The sequence below is a fragment of the Aedes aegypti genome, chromosome 1 (genome assembly GCF_002204515.2).
Source record: "Aedes aegypti strain LVP_AGWG chromosome 1, AaegL5.0 Primary Assembly, whole genome shotgun sequence".
Classification (NCBI taxonomy): Eukaryota; Metazoa; Arthropoda; class Insecta; order Diptera; family Culicidae; genus Aedes; species Aedes aegypti.
In genome coordinates this window covers 215,232,984-215,250,999 of record NC_035107.1, presented here as the reverse complement: position 1 = coordinate 215,250,999, position 18,016 = coordinate 215,232,984, and the positions used below count along the sequence as shown (strand labels likewise).

General features: G+C 43.8%; 1 protein-coding gene across 4 annotated transcripts in view; it reads left to right on the top strand.

The window, feature by feature from the left end:
• Positions 1 to 17,353, top strand: part of LOC5574628 (yemanuclein) — a 62,971-nt gene extending 45,618 nt beyond the window's left edge. For 2 of the 4 annotated variants that reach the window (XM_021857539.1, XM_021857540.1), the window contains 2 exons: positions 15,484 to 15,759; positions 16,880 to 17,007. In XM_021857539.1, the coding sequence (XP_021713231.1) occupies positions 15,484 to 15,581 (98 nt within the window). In that variant the 3' untranslated portion in view covers positions 15,582 to 15,759; positions 16,880 to 17,007. Of the gene's footprint in view, positions 1 to 15,483; positions 15,760 to 16,879 lie in introns of all 4 variants that reach the window. The other 2 variants (XM_001661494.2, XM_021857541.1) reach the window with 2 other exon arrangements.
• Positions 17,354 to 18,016: the final 663 nt, after the last annotated feature.

Sequence of the window (18,016 nt, the reverse complement as noted above, 5' to 3'; positions counted from 1 at the left end):
AATTAAAGAAATTCAGAAAGAAAGTTTTCTTCATTGAGTTTTTACAAGGATTCTAACAAATAATTCTTTAGCGATTTCTATAAATCAAATGTTCAAGCATTCGTTAATAGATATCTCCTCGAATTCTATCTATAATTCCTTCCTCACCATTAGAGTGTCCATCCCGGGAATCCCGGGTTTCCCGAGAAGAATGTAAAATTTTACGAAAACCATCAAATTTTACTCCAAAACAATAATTTTTTTCTCTTGCTCAAACTTTATTCGATAAAACAGAAAAACATCATGAAAGAAAGAAAATAAGTGGAAAATATAAAAAGTAATTTAGCCTTTTCACATGTGTAAAAATATTTGTATTAGTCTAGTTGCACAACTATATTAGTGCGTTTTTTACAACATGAGCAGTTTTCATAAGGATAGACTGAGAAAGTTAATAAGAAAATAAGCCTGAACTCTAATCTTCTATCTATATGAATAAAAACTAAGTGGTGTTTGTATGTCACAAAATGGTTTGAGAACTGGCCAACCGATTTACGATTTCGAGGGGTTTTTCTCGCACAAGTTAACTTAATATAATAATATGCACTTCAATGCAACGCATGTTTAAGCGAAATGTGTACATAGAAGGTTTGAAAATACCCCTTGCTAAAGTAAGTCAAAAGTGACAAGATCCTGTAAAATTGCCCAAAGATGAAAGGACTCTTAAATTACTAGGGGGAGATCCCCAGTACCGGACAGCACCCAATATCGGACACCGTCGAAAAATTGAGAAATCATGGTCCAATCAAGATGGTGTTTTAGAAGAACAAGAAGCTATTAAGTATAGAGCGGAATGGTTGCGAACAACACGTGATATGTGTTATTTTTCATCAAATATGAAAAACACTAATCCTAGAGTAAAAACATTCAATGACGTACAAATTTACAGCAAGGTATTTCCAGATCGTTTCCGGTATTGGTGCCGCCTTTTAATATTGGTCAATTTGGTACTAAAATACATCATCAAAATGCAATATCAAAATTCATATTTACATTTTCAAATTTATTTCTGAACGCTACAGAAACGATAATATCTATCATAAATAGGCAACAAGGCCGTATAAAATAAATAGTTTTAGAATTAACGTAATCTGGAGTAACATTGATCAGTTTTTGGACGTTTCTTGAAAAAATCATTTGAAAATGAAAATGTCGCATGTTTTATATTTTTAAAACCAGTTCTGGTTTGCATCGCTCGTGACAACACACTGCATTTTGTTTTCTGCCAAAGATTCTTTCTGATTTTTTTTTTTATAGATAAATTCCAGCGTCACTTCAGGAATTCCTCATTTAATTCCCCTATGCGTTTTTCGAAGGATATTTCAACACATTTCTTTTATTTCTCAGGGATTCCTTAGATGACTTCTGCACAAGTTCTTTCTTGGAAGTCTTTGGGTGATTTCTCCATGTATACGGTCTTGAGTTTTTCGGGTTTTCTTGAATTAATTCGGGGATTCTCCTTCTTGGCATTAACGTCCCCACTGGGACAGAGCCGGCTACTCAGTTTAGTGCTCTTATGAGCACTTCCACAGTTATTGACTGAGAGCAAAGATGGTTAGAAGGAATAAGATAACAGACTCCCGTCTTTTCTAGGCGACATGAATAGCGCCGCTCTGGTGAGTCAAAATCCAACTAATATGCAACGTTCTCCTAGTGACCACCAGATGTTGATGTGTTCGTTTATGACATTCACGCTTGAATCATCTCTAATTGGCATTAAATGTGAGGAAAAGAAGAAAACACCAGCACATGAACATTTTTAGCATGTATAAAAAATTACTCACATTGTGTGCTGGTCCTGAGGAGCCTAATGTTATATGATCGAACTCACTTCTGTGTAACACTTTTTAAGCGTGGTTGTTTTGATTTCTTCCACTTTCTTTTCGTTTTTTGATTGCACGATGATTTGAACTTAGCTGAATATAATGTTTACGCGCTTTTAACTCAACAGATGGCAATAGTGTTACTTGAATAACGTGTCGTCGGCAAAATATATGGCAAAATAAAGAGTCGATCATCTTTTTCCTTTTAACCATCTTTGCTGAGAGCTTTCTTTGCCTTATTCGCCATTTTCGCATTCGTGTATCGTATGGCAGGTACGATGATACACTATGCCCAGGGAAGTCAAGGAAATTTCCATTACGAAAAGATCCTGAACCGACCGGGAATCGAACCCGAATACCTTCAGCATGACTTTGCTTTGTAGCCGCGGACTTTAACCACTCGGCTAAGGGATACCATGTGGATGTTGTTTTTAAACATTCGTTTTCTTATACCATTAGGGATTCCTAAAAAAAATCAAATTGCCAATTACCCAGTCCCTATGAAACCTCTCTAGTAAATAATTCATGGGTTCCTTGGAAGATTCCTCCTCATATTCCAGCAATAATTTCTCCAGGTTCTTCCATGTATCTTTTCAGAAAATATTTCTAGACTTTATCTCAGTTTTTCTCCTAAGATTCATGCAAGAGTTTCCCAAACTAATATTCCTCCTCCGACAGATAATCGCCCAGACTAATCTTCAGGCGTCCTCCCAGAATTAAAAATAAATTGACAGGAATTTTATCAACAACTTCTCCGAGTATTCTTTCAGGAATGGTTTTGAGATTATCTTAGGAAATCCATATGAATTTTATCAGAGATTGTTACAGATAAACAAATGTAGGACAACAATTATAATTGCTGTATTATTTGAAGAACACTCGCCCTACAGTTATAAATAGTCCACAAATATGGATCAATGTTTGATGAAATACATAAATATTCATCATTTATTTTGAGGACTGGGCAAGATACATAAATACTTACTCATTTATTTTTGTCTTAAATAACTTTAAAAAACATATGTTAGCTAAAAACCCATACAGCTTCTTTGCTATCAGTTATAATAGAATTTGATACATTTTTGCCGTCAAAGAAAATAAAATTTCGAAATTGTAATTTTGTATGTATAGCTTTTACCATCTAGTTCGTTCCTACCGTGTGAGCACGCTGTTCCTAGGTTGTAATAAATTATTAGTTGACCAAAAACATTCGTTTCTTGTTCCCATTATCCGGCCCAGTTAAGTCAATACAACGTAGGGGAAGACATCCTGGCCGCTTTAAACTGTGATTCATGACTGGCACTATGAATGAATCAAAGATATGGCGATTCTTAAAGAAACGCAAAATATAATGCAAACTCTAAAAAAAAAATCATGTAAAATTATTTTACAAAATCTTTTACAAAATTTGCACAAATAAAATTATTCATTCAGCAACTCTGTTCACAAACTATTGAGTATTAAGGTTTGGTAATGTATCTTTTTTATATAAATTAATATATGAATATAGCCGAAGATTCATTATAAAGAAATCATGAATGCCACCTTTGATTTCTTACTAAAATGTCCAAACCTTTTTAATAAACTATTTCATAAAGAAATGGAAATCTGGTTTTCATAGTTTTTTGTTGTTTGACCTATATGAAAATTGTTTTGTTCAATTTTCCCCACGCCGATGTACGCCGCCGCCGCCGCCGAAAATGGTCAACGGCGTGACGCCGATGACGCCGCCGCCGCCGGTACAAAAATGCCCTGACGCCGCCGCCGATCGAAAATATTTCGGCGCACAAGTCTACCAACAAAGCTCCTCCGGATGTTGGCAAAGAAAGCTCTCAGTTAATATCATTTTTTTTTTTTCGCTGTTGGTGCTTAATGTCGTCAAAAACGCTGCTCACTACGACATTTCTACGGTGTCTCTGCAACTACTCGTTTTGCCCAATTGACGGTTGAAGATCTCGCCGGGGCTTTGGACAGCTTTCTTTGCGACGAGGCATACTTCCCTTAGGCTGGCCTCGCGTCAGAGCCCTGTTGAACTTCTTCTGGACGCTCATGTGCACTTCATTGATCTACGACGACTCGTTCTCCGCTGTTGCTGTTCGAGCTCTCCTGGTTGACCAGTTGGTTGCCGAGGTCGGTCCAGCGATTCCGGTTGGATGATGACTTCCGGTTCACTGGCGCCCCGACGACCCAAAACTGGTTTGTGACGATCGATGCTACTCGGCCTAGTCCCCGACTGTAGAGCTAGCCTACTCCGGCTACGCGCTTCTTCATGCTTCGATACTGGCCGGTGGAGTGCCGAAGTCGGTACAGCGATTCCGGTTGAGGGATGGCTTCCGGTTCACTGGCGCTTCGACGACTCGAGCAGGTGATACGCTACGTACTACTCAGAGTAGTCCCCGGCGGTGGATCTATCCTACTCTGACAAAGATTTCTCCGGCGTCGGACGATAGATCTCCCGAACCGATACTATCCGGTCAGATGCCGAGGTCGGTCCTGCGATTCCGGTGGAGGGAAACTTCCGGTTCACAGGCGCCCCGACGACCATTTGCCGGTGCTATTTCGTGAATTACTCAGCAAGACCCCGGCGGTGAACTCAGCCTGCTCCGACTCGACGTTGGTCGGCCAAGTGCCAGGGTCGGTTCTGCAATTCCGGTTGGAAGATGACTTCCGGTTTGCAGGCGCCTCGACGACTTTTAACCGATACTATGCTACGCCCACTCTACTCGGTCTAGTCCCCGACGGAGGATCTAGCCTACTCCGATCGCGACCCGGAGCTCTCTAGTCTTCACGCCATCTCCTTTGTAGCAACGACATAATTGCCGTTATTCCCCTGTTCACCGCATTCCAAGTGCTTTCATGCTGGCACATGTTCTACACGATGTTGACCGGATTTAGGACGCTGGCGGTTTCTGGCATCATCTCGCGTCGTATATCCCTGAACCCAGGGCAGTCGAATATGACATGCTCCTGGGTCTCCTCGATATTTGGGCAGGCCGGACAATGTGGATACTCTGCGTGTCCGAAACTGTGCAGATATTTCCGGAAGCATCCATGGACTGACAAAAACTTAGTCAGGAAGAAGTTAACTTATCCATGTTCTCCCGACGTCCACACCGCATGCTATGTCCTCAGCCAGAGTGATGCAGATGGGGACCATTCCGGCGATAACGCACACTGCCTCCAACGATATAGTGCGGTAGGCACTCGCCACGTTTGGTTCCCAACGCTGCAGCCCAAGCCGGGACTCCGTACCTCAGTATAGACGATGATATGGCCGCCAGAAGACGCCTCGTACTGCTTCTTGGTCCTCCAATGTTGGGCATGATCCTAGCTACGGTGTTAGCTGCTTTCGCTGCCTTTTCACAGGTATTGTCTACGTGGTTGTTGAAGTTTACATTACTCCAAGGTACTTTGGAAAGCGCTTAGATAAGAGTGCGTGTCCTCCGACGTTGATCTCGAGCTCTTGGACTGACTTGCAGTTGCTGACCAGCACCACCTCCGTTTTGTGATGAGCCAACTGCAGCTTGACTCCAGTCATCCACGATTCAATGGTGTCTAGCGATTCCGCCGTCAGTATCTCCATCTCTTCCGCAGTCTTACCAGTTATTGCAAGAAAGATGTCATCTGCGAGCCCAACGATCTCGACTCCATTCGGCAGTGACAAGGTTAGCACTCCATCATACATAATGTTCCACAATGTTGGCCCAAGTATGGATCCCTGTGGAACTCCCGCCGTGACTTCAATTGACATCCGTCCCTGGGTTTTGTCGTAAACTAGTACCCTGTTCTGAACGTAACTTTACAGATATTCGGAAACCCGCATTCTGTGGAGGGCTGCGGCGATAGCCTCCCAACTAGCACTATTACCATTGTTACCACTGCGCAGTATCGATTGCCTCTCCTCTTCTACTTGGATGTATTCACCGCTCACGCGATGACTGCCCGAATAGCATCCACCGTCGAAGTCTTTTTACGGAATCCGAACTGCCTTTTCGACAATCCGTTCTCGCCTTCGCCAGAAGTTTGCCAAGGGTATCCAGCAAGAATATTGGTCTATGTGAAGCAGGCGGTTTTCCCGGTTTTGGCAGCAACACCAGCTTCTGCACCTTTCATATGTCTTCCACTTCTGCAACGCTGAATATGCCTGGGAACGGCAGGATTGCTGCCCTTAGCGCTACGTTAGGGATACCATCTGGTCCGGGAGCTTTGTTCAGCTCCAATCCTTTCGCAACCGATATCAGCTCGGCGTTAGACACTTGGATACCGGCATTTTCTTCATCTACGTCAGCGTACGGTGTAGGCGGCCACGCGGTTGAAGCATGTGTAGGAAAGAGACCGTCCACTATCGCCTTCAGTTTGTCGGGCCACATTTCAGCTGAGGTAGCTGGGTCTTTGATCTTTGCCAACACTACTCAATATGCGTTGCCCCAGGGATTTGCGTCAGCTTCCCGGCACAACCCAGCACAGTAGCAGTTCGTTTTACTCGTCGCTATTTCCCGTTTGAACGCAGCTCTGGCCAGGCTGCTAGCTCTCTGCACGCGTGCTTAGTCTGTCGTTCCACCAGTATGCAGAACTCCGCTGACTCCTTGGCTCCAATTTTCTCGGCATAGTTGCGTCACACGCTCTCGCCAACGCTTCTGTCAGCTCTCCTGTATCCATGTTTGGAGCGTCTTCCACCTTCGTTCTTCATTCCACCTCTGCCATACTGTACAATTGCTCTGGCCAACGCAGTAGTGGATCGCTTGATAGTCAATCTGGGTGTATTCTTCGCTAACTCTCCAGTTCATATTGGTGATCAGCAACGGGCTGCAAAAGGTCACGTCGATAATGGATTCCCTACCGTCTTTGCGAAATGTGCTAGCGAGACTGTCGTTGCATAGCCTTACGTCGAGCTTCGCTAGAGCTTCCAGCAAACTGTATCCTCTCGCGTTGGCCAGTCTACTACCCCACTCTACGACCCAAGCATTGAAGTCTCCTCCGATTATTACCGGCGTTCGACCGCTCAGCTTGTCGGTTAGCACATCCAACATCTGTACTGCTGATCTGTACTGCTCCAGTGTCCAGGAGGGGGGAGTCCGTAACAGCTGCACAGGACTTACTTACTTATTTGGCTTTACATCAATTATCTTGATAAAGCCTCGCCAACAATATTTCGCCAATTCCCTCGGTTCATGGCCGCTTCTCTCCATCCTCGACTGTGACCCACGCTCTCCAGGTCCTGGTGCACCTGGTCAATCCACCTAGCTCGCTGCGCCCCATGCCTTCTTGTTCCGACCGGATTCGTAGCGAACACCATCTTTACAGGGTTGTTGTCCGGCATTCTTGCAACATGCCCTGCCCAGCGTATCCTTCCAGCTTTACCTACCTTCACGATACTGGGTTCGCCGTAGAGTTGAGCGAGCTCGTGGTTCATCCTTCGCCGCCACACGCCGTTCTCCTGCACGCCGCCGAAGATCGTCCTTAGCACTCGGCGTTCGAAAACCCCAAGAGCTTGCAAGTCCTCCTCGAGCATAGTCCACGCCTCATGCCCATAGAGGACTACCGGTCTTATGAGCGTTTTGTACATCGTGCATTTGGTGCGGGGGTGAATCTTTCTTGACCGCAGTTTCTTCTGGAGCCCATAGTAGGCACGACTTGCTGCACACGAAGAGCCCGTTAATTTTAACGATCACGAAACCCTCGTATGAGCGTTCGACTACTTCTTGGATAGGGAATCGACCCATTACTTGGATTGCCGTCGTCTCTGCTCCGTCTGCTACCCAATTGCCGTCATCGGGAGGAACCCGATACGGTTCTGCAATGATCGCAATATCGCACATTGTTTCTGATCTGTCCGGGCCTTTTTTGAGCTCAAAGAGCATATCACCTTTCTGGGTGCGCCTGGTTCTCACCACGATTTCACCCAGCACCTTCAGCTCTGGATCCTCCCTCACTCTCCTGAGAATCGCCGCGTAGGTTGTCTTGTCACTTGCCTCAATGACAAGAGCATCGCCCTTGAACCTCTCACGAGATGACCGTCGCTTTTCTTTCTTCTTCGGTTCCTTTCTCTTTCTATTCTTCTCCTTACATGCTGCGTTATTCTGCTTCTGGCTTTTCACTGTACGCCATTCACTGTCGTTATTCTGATCGCTGATGCACTCATTATCGCTTCGCTGCTTTTTGGGTTCTTTCTGTTCTCCTGGTGTATCCCTCGTTCTTTTTTGCCAAGCAGGTGGTCGGATTGCTTCTAGACGTCTCCTGTGCAACGGCTGTTCACTTCACTTATTTGGCTTTACATCAATTATCTTGATAAAGCCTCGCCAACAATTATTCGCCAATTCACTAGGTTCATGGCCGCTTCTCTCCATCCTCGACTGTGACCCACGCTCTCCAGGTCCTGGTGCACCTGGTTAATCCACCTAGCTCGCTGCGCCCCACGCCTTCTTGTTCCGACCGGATTCGTAGCGAGCACCATCTTTACAGGGTTGTTGTCCGGCATTTTTGCAACATGCCCTGCCCAGCGTATCCTTCCAGCTTTACCTACCTTCACGATACTGGGTTCGCCGTAGAGTTGAGCGAGCTCGTGGTTCATCCTTCGCCGCCACACGCCGTTCTCCTGTACGCCGCCGAAGATCGTCCCTAGCACTCGGCGTTCGAAAACCCCAAGAGCTTGCCAGTCCTCCTCGAGCATGGTCCACGCCTCATGCCCATAGAAGATTACCGGTCTTATGAGCGTTTTGTACATCGTACATTTGGTGCGGAGTGAATCTTTCTTGACCGCAGTTTCTTCTGGAGCCCATAGTAGGCACGACTTCCGCTGATGATGCGCCTTCTTAATTCCCGACTAACATTGTTGTCAGCCGTCAACAAGGATCCGAGGTAGACAAACTCGTTCACCACCTCGAAGGTATCTCCGTCTATCGTAACACTGCTTCCTAGGCGGGTCCTGTCGCGCTCAGTTCCGCCAACCAGCATGTACTTTGATTTCGACGCATTCACCATTATCTCGACTCTTGTTGCTTCGCGTTTTAGGCGGGTGAACAAATCTGCCACCGTTTCAAATTTTCTCCCAATAATATCCATGTCGTCCGCGAAGGAAACAAATTGTCCGGATCTCGTGAATCGTGCCTCGACTGTTAAGTCCGGCTCTCCGCATAACACCTTCAAGCGCAATATTGAACAACAGGCACGAAAGTCCATCGCCCTGTCGTAGTCCCCGCCGAGACTCGAACGAACTGGAGTGTTCGCCCGAGATCTTCACGCAGTTTTGCACACCGTCCATTGTTGCTCTGATCAATCTTGTGAGCTTCCCGGGAAAGCTGTTCTCGTCCATGATTTTCCATAGCTCTACGCGGTCGATACTATCGTATGCCGCCTTGAAATCGATGAACAAATGGTGCGTAGGGACCTGGTACTCACGGCATTTCTGGAGGATTTGCCGCACGGAAAAGATCTGGTCCGTTGTCGAGCGGCCGTCGATGAAACCTGCTTGATAACTTCCCACGAACTCGTTTGCTATAGGTGATAGACGACGGAAGAGAATCTTGGATAGCACTTTGTAGGCGGCGTTTAGGATGGTGATTGCACGATAATTTTCACACTCCAGTTTGTCGCCCTTTTTGTAAATAGGGCATATAACGCCTTGCTTCCACTCCTCCGGTAGTTGTTCCGTTTCCCAGATTCTGACTATCAGCCGATGCAGACAAGCGGCCAACCTGTCCGGGCCCATCTTGATGAGTTCGGCTCCGATACCATCCTTGCCAACGGCCTTGTTGTTCTTGAGCTGTTGAATGGCATCCTTAACTTCCCCCATCGTGGGAGCTGGTTGGTTTCCACTGTCCGCTGTGCTGACGTAGCCATCGCCTTCGTTGTCCTGACCTTCTGTGTCTGTGTTCTTTGCGCCATTCAGGTGTTCATCGTAGTGCTGCTTCCACCTTTCGATCACCTCGCGTCCGTCCGTCAAGATGCTCCCATCCTTATCCCGGCACATCTCAGCTCGTGGCACGAAGCTTTTGCGGGATGTGTTGAGCTTCTGATAGAACTTCCGCGTTTCTTGAGAACGGTACAGCAACTCCATCTCTTGGCATTCCACCTCTTCCAGGCGACGCTTTTTGTCCCGGAATAGGCGGGTTTGCTGTTTCCGCTTCAGTCTGTATCGTTCGACGTTTTGCCGCGTACCATACTGCAGCATTGCAGCCCGCGCTGCATTCTTCTCCTCTAAAACCTCCTGGCACTCCTCGTCGAACCAATCGTTTCTTGAGCTCCGTTCCACATATCCGACAATGCTTTCGGCAGCGTCGTTAATGGCTGCTTCGACTGTCCTCCAGCAGTCCTCAAGAGGGGCCCTATCGAGCTCGCCCTCATCCGGCAACGCTGCCTCAAGATGCTGCGCGTACGCATTGGCGACATCCGGTTGTTTCAGCCGCTCGAGATTGTACCGGGGCGGGCGTCGGTACCGTACATCATTGATGACGGATAGTTTTGAGTGCAGTTTCACCATCACCAGGTAGTGGTCGGAGTCAATGTTAGCGCCACGATAGGTTCTGACGTCGGTTATGTCGGAGAAATGCCGTCCATCGATCAAAACGTGGTCGATTTGCGATTCTGTCTGCTGAGGTGATCTCCAGATGTACCGATACGGGAGGCTGTGCTGGAAATAGGTGCTACGAATGGCCATATTCTTGGAGGCGGCAAAATCTATCAGTCGTAGGCCGTTCTCGTTCGTCATCCGGTGGGCGCTGAACTTTCCAATCGTCGGTCTGAACTCCTCGTCCTGACCAACCTGAGCGTTCAAATCTCCTATGATGATCTTGACGTCGTGGCTTGGGCAGCGGTCGTACTCGCGTTCGAGCTGCGCGTAAAATGCGTCCTTGTCATCATCAGTTCTTTCGGAGTGTGGGCTATGCACGTTGATTATGCTGAAGTTAAAGAATCGGCCTTTGATTCTTAACTTGCACCACAGACAAACAGACGTAACACTTAGAACAAATCGTGATCAAAATCATAGTCGCGAGAACATGTACGCCCAATGCTAAAATCGCAGTGTTTGGCCGATGGGCCAACAGGTGGCAGTAGTGTGTAAACGTCAAACACGAACAAAAACGATGCGAGCGCTGCGGGTGGTGGATTGGCCACCTACCATATATTTGAATCGACCGTTAAAAATGTGGTCGATGGACATCGATGAGAGTGTGACGTCTGTTTGTCTGTTCATTGATCGGTCACCACCCGATCAAGCGCCTTTGCACATCACTATGAAAGCTGTTCCCAGCTCGCGTGTGTTGCCGCAGCTCTGGTAGATGGTATGATTACCTCTAAAAGTTCGCACCAATGCTCCTGTCCAGCACTCCTGCAGCGCTACGATGTCGAAACCGCGGTTGAGAGAGTTGAGAGATTTGCAGTTCCACGTACCGAGTTTCCAATCGCTAGTCCTTTTTCGTCGCTGTGGTCTTTGCCGATTGTTCCGGTCCGTATTTTGTCGTTGACGTTCCTGTGCTGATGTGTTTTTACGGTTGGCTTGCAGGGCCAGACATCAACCCCCTAGATTTCCGGAGGACCATTCCCCCTAAATGTTCGGAGGGCCATAATGCGCAGTTTAGCTTAGAGTCCTTCTCTGGCACTCGGACGATGATCAGCCGCCCTGACATGGGGAACAGACGCTGTTGTGAGCCGCTCCTAACATGGAGTACAGACGCTCCAGGTTTGCAAAGACAAAAGCAAAAGCAAACCCCCCCTTCCCTGTCAGCATACGACCAAAGTTCCCACCGGGGGTTGGTTACCCGATCTTCCTCAAGGTTACTCGTACCCCGGCCAGTACCACGAGGAGGTAGGGATAGGAGTTGCTGGGCAAGAGGCTAAGGACCGTACAAAGGGGTCTATTTTATTCCTGCAGGTACGCGAGGTACCAATGGTACGCCATGCCCAGCCATTTACCGCGCCAAAACGGCTGTTGCATTCACCGAAACCAATGTCTTTTCGGCTTTCTCCGCTCTAATCCGTCATTCCTTCTGTTCGCGTTCTGCGGCTGCAACGGCGAACTTGATGCTGGTCACCAGCTGCTTGATCCTGAGGTGGACATTGTTTTTGGTCTTGACGAACTCATAGAGTTCGTTGACCTTCCTCTTTACTTCCGACTTCTCATGCTGCCGGTGTGCTGCATCTGATAGTACTGGCTGCTACCATCTGTGGTATCACTGGCGATCTCTGCATCTTTCCACTCCTTGCGAATACTATCGTGGCTGCGTTTCCTCCATTTTATTGGGTCCCCCCTTCGGGCCGCTATCTCTACTCGTGTTATATAGTCGCAACCTCTCGTAATCCCATGGTTGTTTATGCAAGCAGGGAGGCCACAATCCTTCATGGGGGTTGTGTTCAGAGCCATATCGGTGAAAGTCAGGAATGTTACATCTGAGCCTACTACTCACCGCGGTTGGTGACGAGTTTCGAACGTACACGAAGGCCTGCCAAGGTTTTATCAGGACGGAGACAGTCTCCTCATAGTCCTATTCGCCGTTTCAAGTTGGTGTCACCTTTCCTTACTCAGGGAACAATAAAGTACACTGCCAGCCCACGACTGTTAGTCGACGTATTCAATCCGTGTCCTGTCCGTTGTGTTACGCTGTGACCAGTATACCATAATCATGATTTTACTGCCATCCATCCTGATGTGCCGGTTGGCACTCCAGAGGGCTAAAGTACTTTGAAAGCGGCACCAGGTCGCTTGTTCAGGACTACTTGGAGATATGTGGTTTTTTTTTGTAGAGATTCACCAGAGCCCACTGATGAACCCCCGCCACACCCTAGGTCAGTGGTCACCAAACTGCGGCCCGCGGGCCGCATGCGGCCCTCGAGAAGGTTTTGTGCGGCCCGCGAATGGATTTTAAATATTAATGTGATGCGGCCCGTATGTTATATTGTTTTGATATTAATGTTAATAATCCTTTGCTCTTGAAACTTTGTTCTTGAAAAGTCAATCTTCGAAATTACACATTTGACAGTATCTGCGTTCATCCATCTTCATGACATAAGGAGTAACATGAATTTGACTTTTTTATCTATTAATTATCAGCTCACGATTCGAAGTTTCTAAATCCCTTAAATTTTCTTGAATTTCTAAAGAAGATCTAGTAAATAGCACCCTGCAAAAAATCTTCAAATCCCCACTATTCTGAACATACCGTAAAATGGGGTGAAGTTGATCACTTTCAAGCGATTCAGTTGTGTAATTCCTAGTAGAATGCATGCATTATTATCCATATATTTTTAAAACATGTACTGGTTGGATATCTATCGAATCATACAAACAAAATTTCGACGAAATATTCATTTAACTACAAAAATATATTTTAAAAATCAAAAAGTGGAGTTTTTGATTCCGGGGTGAAGTTGATTAATTACTGCGATAAGTTTCCTAAAATAAAGAGATATGCTATTCACTAAATTTGGGGTCGCTGAATCTGGATCAACTCTCAAAAATCTTACAACTCAATGATATATCGGTCAATTTTAAATTTGAATGTTGTAAATTACAGAACCCACCATATTAAACGCCTAAATGTATGCAATTTTTTTTGAAATTAGCAACTCGCGCGCAAAAAATACATTCTTTACTCAGAAAATGATTGTTTATTCACAATACAAACTCAAAACTGGATTCACAGAACATATCTGGAATGTATGAAACAGTTTATTTAAATGGTGTCTTTATATTGCCTTGTCAATAGTCGATTGTTTGGAGAAGAACCCTTCAACAGTTCATCAAACATTTCATAAAAAAATCTTTTTTTCCATGGTATAATTATCTTGAATGTCATACCGAACATAGGAATATCAAGAGCAGCCATCAGGTAATACGACGTCAAAGAAATTGTGCTAATTGAATTCGAATCATAGCTCTCTTGACAGTTTATACATGTGGGTACGTGAATGATCAACTTCTCCCCACTGATCAACTACACCCCGAATTACGGTACTTCAGTTTAAAAAAATGTGCCATATGTGCTCATTCTGCGAGGCGTGTGAGGTGAGACGAGTCGAACGAGGTTGCAAGTTTTTCGATCTTCCATAAAAAATGGCCAACTTTGATGAGCTGACTGAGTATACTAATGTTGTATACTAATTTTTGTATAGCTTTTTCACACTTAAATAATGGCGCGTACATGGTTGGTTTGAGTTTTCACAGAATTTTCGTGTTTTAAGAAAGTTCAGGTGAACCCAAACTTTTGCACGATGGCTTGAATGACTGCTCCTTTGATTTTAAATAGTTTTCAGATTTTTCGCTAAAAATTTGCGTATGATATATGATTATGATTTTAATGAGAAATTTATTCAAAATTTTGGTCAATCCAATGCTGAGAAAATTATCCATGTTTTTTGAAAAATGTCACAACTTTAAGTAAAAATTTAGTACACAAAATTCAAAATCAATTTTCATGAATTCTGTTACATTACCTAACATAATTAAATTTAAAAACAGCTGTTAAAATTAATCCTTACAAATCTTGCGGCCCGCGACTCATTTTGAAAGCGGTGAAATGGCCCGTCTAGTCGGTTAGGCTGAGGACCATTGCCCTAGGTAGACCATGCATGACCCCCTGGTCAGATGCACCAGACGCTCGGCCACCTCCCGAAGGAAGTACTAAAGGTGGTATTGCATACAGCTGTATGGATGACTTTCGCTCGGAGTAGGCAATAATCCCAACCTCCCACCTGGCACCCCCTCACTCGAGCTGATGTCAGAATGACAACAGTTCCCAGGTTGCACTACCAGCTAAGTACGCAACCCTTAGCTGGCGGTCTTTGTCATCGTTAGACCCGTGGAAGCGTGAGGTAGGGGCTTGTGAGGACCAGAGCTGTGTTGGACGTTCCTTCCTGGCTGTCAACTCACCATTTTGCAACCCCAGTTGCAGGTAATAACTGTGGAAGTGCTCATTGCACACTAAGCTGAGAAGCAGGCTTTGTCTCAGTGAGGACGTAATATCAAGAAAAAAGAAAAAGACCTACTTGGGCAGTGACCGGGCATCATGCCAATTATTTTATTAGCCTGGGCATTACGAATTTTTCGATATACCTAGCCCTTAGTTCCATGAGCAACTTTGCTGAAGACTTCATTCCTCCTAATCTTTAGAATCTTTGGAGTAAAAATGCTAAGATATAAGCACTCAAAGTATCAAAATTTCGATGTTTGTAGACTTTTTTTCATACCGCCACACCAACTCTATTTTGAATAATCTTATAAATTTTAAACTAAACTTGTTTCCACATAAGTAAAAAAATTGAAAATCCGTTGAAGTTTTGCGATTTGTATTCGGGGTCAGACAACGTACAATTTTAAAGAAAACTACTAAAACTCTTTTGGAAAGTTTTTTTTTAGGATTATTTGAAACATTTCTGAGTGCAAATAAAAAAAAGTTGCAGGAAACACACTCAACAACGTGACAAAAAATCATATCGGTTCACTTACAAACAAATTACAGCCCTTCAAATAACTTTATGGCTAAATTGACCCTAAAGCACAGATAAAGCGTTGATAACCTTTTAAATATTCACCTCCAAGTATATTTGACCCATAATTTCAAACTATATGATGCTCCGAATTCAAGCCGTTTGTAACTTATTTCCAACCATAACCCTTCCCCAAACGCAGGTTCCACCACCAAAGTGATCGAACTCGACAGCTTCGAGGATGATTTCCTGTTTGCCAACTACTCGTATGATAGCACCAAAAGGCGATCCTACAAGTGATGGGGGACCTAAGCCGAGAAATCTCTACTAAGAAACAAACAAAAAAAGACTGCCCAAGCATGGCTGCCATCGTGATTTAGTTAATGTTCGTTTTTTTTTTCTCGGGCTTTTGTTACGGTAGAACCGTTTTTTTTTGTTAGTTGCTGGTTTCATTTATTGGTCATGTATTTGAAGAGAGGTAATTCTTATACATTTTTGGCACATTTTTGTGGTTTTTGGTTGCACAACATTTCCTCTGTACATATATTTCGCCAATGATTAATAATACACTGACGATTCCATTATCATGGTATGATGCGTGCTAATCCTGTTCTAATCTTTCCAATCATTGAGTATCTAAGTCCGTTAGATAGAACTCCCTCCATTATGGTGTCCTAAAATTTCAATTTGTCTGTGGAGCTCAAACTCCAAACGGTAGCTAAGGAAAGGATGTTTGAATCTAACTTTTGTATGGAGAAATGACATTTAAAAGATGCCCCGTTGAGATTCTTGAAAAAGCAAATTTTGTAGGTATTCAAAATATTTGGAAAAAATCATACACTGTATGTTTGGCACGAAAATTGTACATTATTACAGGACTCTTTTTAGAGTCTCTTAAAAGTCTCCATTTTTAATGGAAGGTCTTTAAAGACTGTTGTTCAACCAAACGATCTCTAAAGTCACTGTTTTCGTTTTTCATGCAATGAATTCTGATTTGACATAATAAATAACAGATTCCTGATTTTTTTTTTTAAATTCGTTAAAGGTTTCCCTGGAATCTCTACAAGAATTCTTTATGGAGTTCCTTCACCCATTTTTAGTTACTTCTCAAGCCCTTTTTCATATATATTCCTTCGTGAATTCATCTACAGTTTGTCTCAAGAATTGCTTAATAAATCCCAGATTTTTTTTCCAGGAAATCTAATTTGATACCTACTTTTGATGATATAAAATCAAAATGTACTGAAAAAGTATAGTTTACGAATATTCCAAAAAAGCATTTTGCAAAGCTTCTGTGCAAAACATACAGCGAATAGATAGTTTGGACCGCAAAATATATACAAATAATGTGTCTAGTGAAATTTCGTTCAACTAGATTTTTTTCGGTATTAGTCAAGGAAATCAGACTTTTTAGAAAATGTCAAGGCAACCTTAAATGTAATTTCTCAGTATTCACCCATGCAAAAAAAAAATAATTGTAACATCCTTAGCCACCACTTTAAGGTTGAACCCCCAAGTTTTTCGACAAAGTGAAATTTTGGGACACCCCACGGCCTCCATTCTTCAACTAAACTAATAACAAATCTCGAATTTTCCAGAAACTTCAACAACGGTCGGCTTAAACGGCACCGGAAGCAACAGTCCGAAAGTGCTGAACCCGATGGCGGCGACTAGGAAAGCCAATGGACCACCCTGAAGAGATTCGCCAAGAGAGTTGGTCGAAACGTTGTTGTTTTTTTTTATTTCTGTATATTTAACCGAGCAGAGGATTTTTATATAGGCTAGCGTAAGGAAAGGAGGGAGAGAAATCGATAGTTTTCATTTTGGGCAGCCGGTCCAGGAAGAGGATCAAGTACAGAGAACCAGTAACCAGTGTATAGAGAGAAAGTTTGTAAATGTAATCTGTTTTAGAGGTCAGAAACATGTGGATATTTAAAGCAGTGCGAGATGTCGAATACTTTTTTTGTAAGAACGAATTAGTTTACCTATATCTACTAGAAGTAGGGGAAGCGTGACGGATGTCATCTTCTAGTTATGAATAAATCCTGTGTTTAAATGTTGATATAAGTTGACTCGTTCGTTTGATTTTAACTTTTTTTTATTTTTGACTTTTGTTATAATTTCTTTATTTCTTCCTGAGGATTTTCATTTACGAAATGGCCGAAAAGTAGGTATGTGAAGTTGCTACAAGAATATAAATAAAAGAAATCATAACATGGAATAAAGTTAATGAGTAGAAATATAAAGAAAGTAAATAAAATACAAAGAACATTTCTAATGGAATCGTATTTGCGTTTTGACTTTGAAACTAACGTCCACAATATCTATCTATTATATCAGAGTGCTGTTTGATGTCCCTGGTATCCAAGTTCGTTTTCGCATTGTTTTTGTTTTTGTTTTACTACCGGTTTGCACATGTTTTGCTGGGCAGTGCTGTTTTATGGCCCAAGGGATTTCAATTGGCTTAAACCATAACAAGATCGTATAAAGATGAAACATTAAAAAATAACTTGAGCTTGATTGGCCGGCCGTTATTGCAACTCCAGTATCGTCAGAACAGCTGCACTTACACAAGGAACCAATTGGATGACTGCTTGGAACTAACAGACACCCTCAGTGTATAAGTGCTGGTGATCTTCTATACTGCCATGAATCGCAAGTCAGTCCCATCTGCATTTTCGTCAAAATTTAGTTGAGTTCAGTTTTCAAAATCTCTTTCAATGCTCTTTCAGCTG